General features: G+C 41.9%; 1 protein-coding gene across 1 annotated transcript in view; it reads left to right on the forward strand.

Annotated features, from left to right (window-relative positions):
* The window catches only part of LOC106534026 (ubiquitin carboxyl-terminal hydrolase 2), a gene marked incomplete in the record, with an annotated part of 58,720 nt that extends 57,607 nt beyond the window's left edge, over positions 1 to 1,113 (forward strand). The window contains 1 exon segment of the mRNA XM_014030528.1: positions 731 to 1,113. Within this exon segment, the coding sequence (XP_013885982.1) occupies positions 731 to 815 (85 nt within the window).
* Between the last annotated feature and the right edge of the window lie 6 nt (positions 1,114 to 1,119).

Below are 1,119 nucleotides of genomic sequence, written 5' to 3' on the forward strand. Positions count from 1 at the left end.
TATCGAAGCATCCTGGGCCTCCATAACACCTCAGCAGTGCCACAGGCTGATTGCCTCCGTGCCCCGCCGCATTGAAGCAGTCATTTCTGCAAAAGGATTCCCGACCAAGTATTGAGTGCAGAACCGAACATAATTATTTGAAGGTTCACTGTTATTGTATTAAAACACTTTTTCTTTTATTGGTCGGATGAAATACGCTAATTTTTTGAGATAATGATTTTTGGTTTTTCTTTACTTTTTTTTGCCAAAATCATCAATATTAAAACAAGAAAAGGCTTGAACTACTTCAGTTGGTGTGCAATGAATCTAAAATATATGAAAGTTTCATTTTTATCAGTAACAGAAAATAATGAACTTTATCACAATATGCTAATTTTTTGAGAAGTACCTGCATATGAGGCCTCAACTCAGAGAAGCAGGAGCAGAGAGCAGGAGGACAGTCTGATGGATCTATGTTGTTCCCCGTGTTTCCTGTTGTTGAAATAAAACTCAGCTTACCATCCCATGGAGTGCCTTCATTCTTGGACCACATATTTCTGTCTTTGTTAATCCAGTTTTTATGCGATTAGTTACAATTCAATGCATTCGGGCTGACTCTCAGGTACTACTACCACATCATATTGTACATCAATATCTTCCAATTTTAGCTATCGTCTTCCATGCAACACTTTGTGAAATGCATTCACTTTCTCTGAGAATGAGTTAACAGCTCCTCTGTGTGTGTTTGCAGAGTAACGCCAATGTCATCCAGCCAAGTGCACAGCAGCGATGCCTACATCTTGTTCTATGAGCTGGCTTCTTCCTTGCACATGTGAAGTTCCCTGGAAAAGGACTGGATCCCCTTTGATGGACGAACAGACAAACGATGAACAAAAGGACAGATGACAAATGAGACTTCTGTTGGAGTGTGGCCTGTTTGGGACTTGTCTCAGGCAGTTGATGTTCACAAGCACATATAAAAGCTTGGAATCCACCAGAACACTGTGATCTCCACTGGAACCTGATCAACCAGCTCTGTGTCTGACACTGCTCCTGTGTCCTGCTCATCCTGGGTGGAGCTGTGTGTGTGTGTGTGTGTGTGTGTGTGTGTGTGTGTGTGTGTGTGTGTGTGTGTGTGTG

This window comes from Austrofundulus limnaeus, unplaced genomic scaffold (genome assembly GCF_001266775.1).
Source record: "Austrofundulus limnaeus strain Quisiro unplaced genomic scaffold, Austrofundulus_limnaeus-1.0 Scaffold1076, whole genome shotgun sequence".
In the NCBI taxonomy this organism is placed as follows: Eukaryota; Metazoa; Chordata; class Actinopteri; order Cyprinodontiformes; family Rivulidae; genus Austrofundulus; species Austrofundulus limnaeus.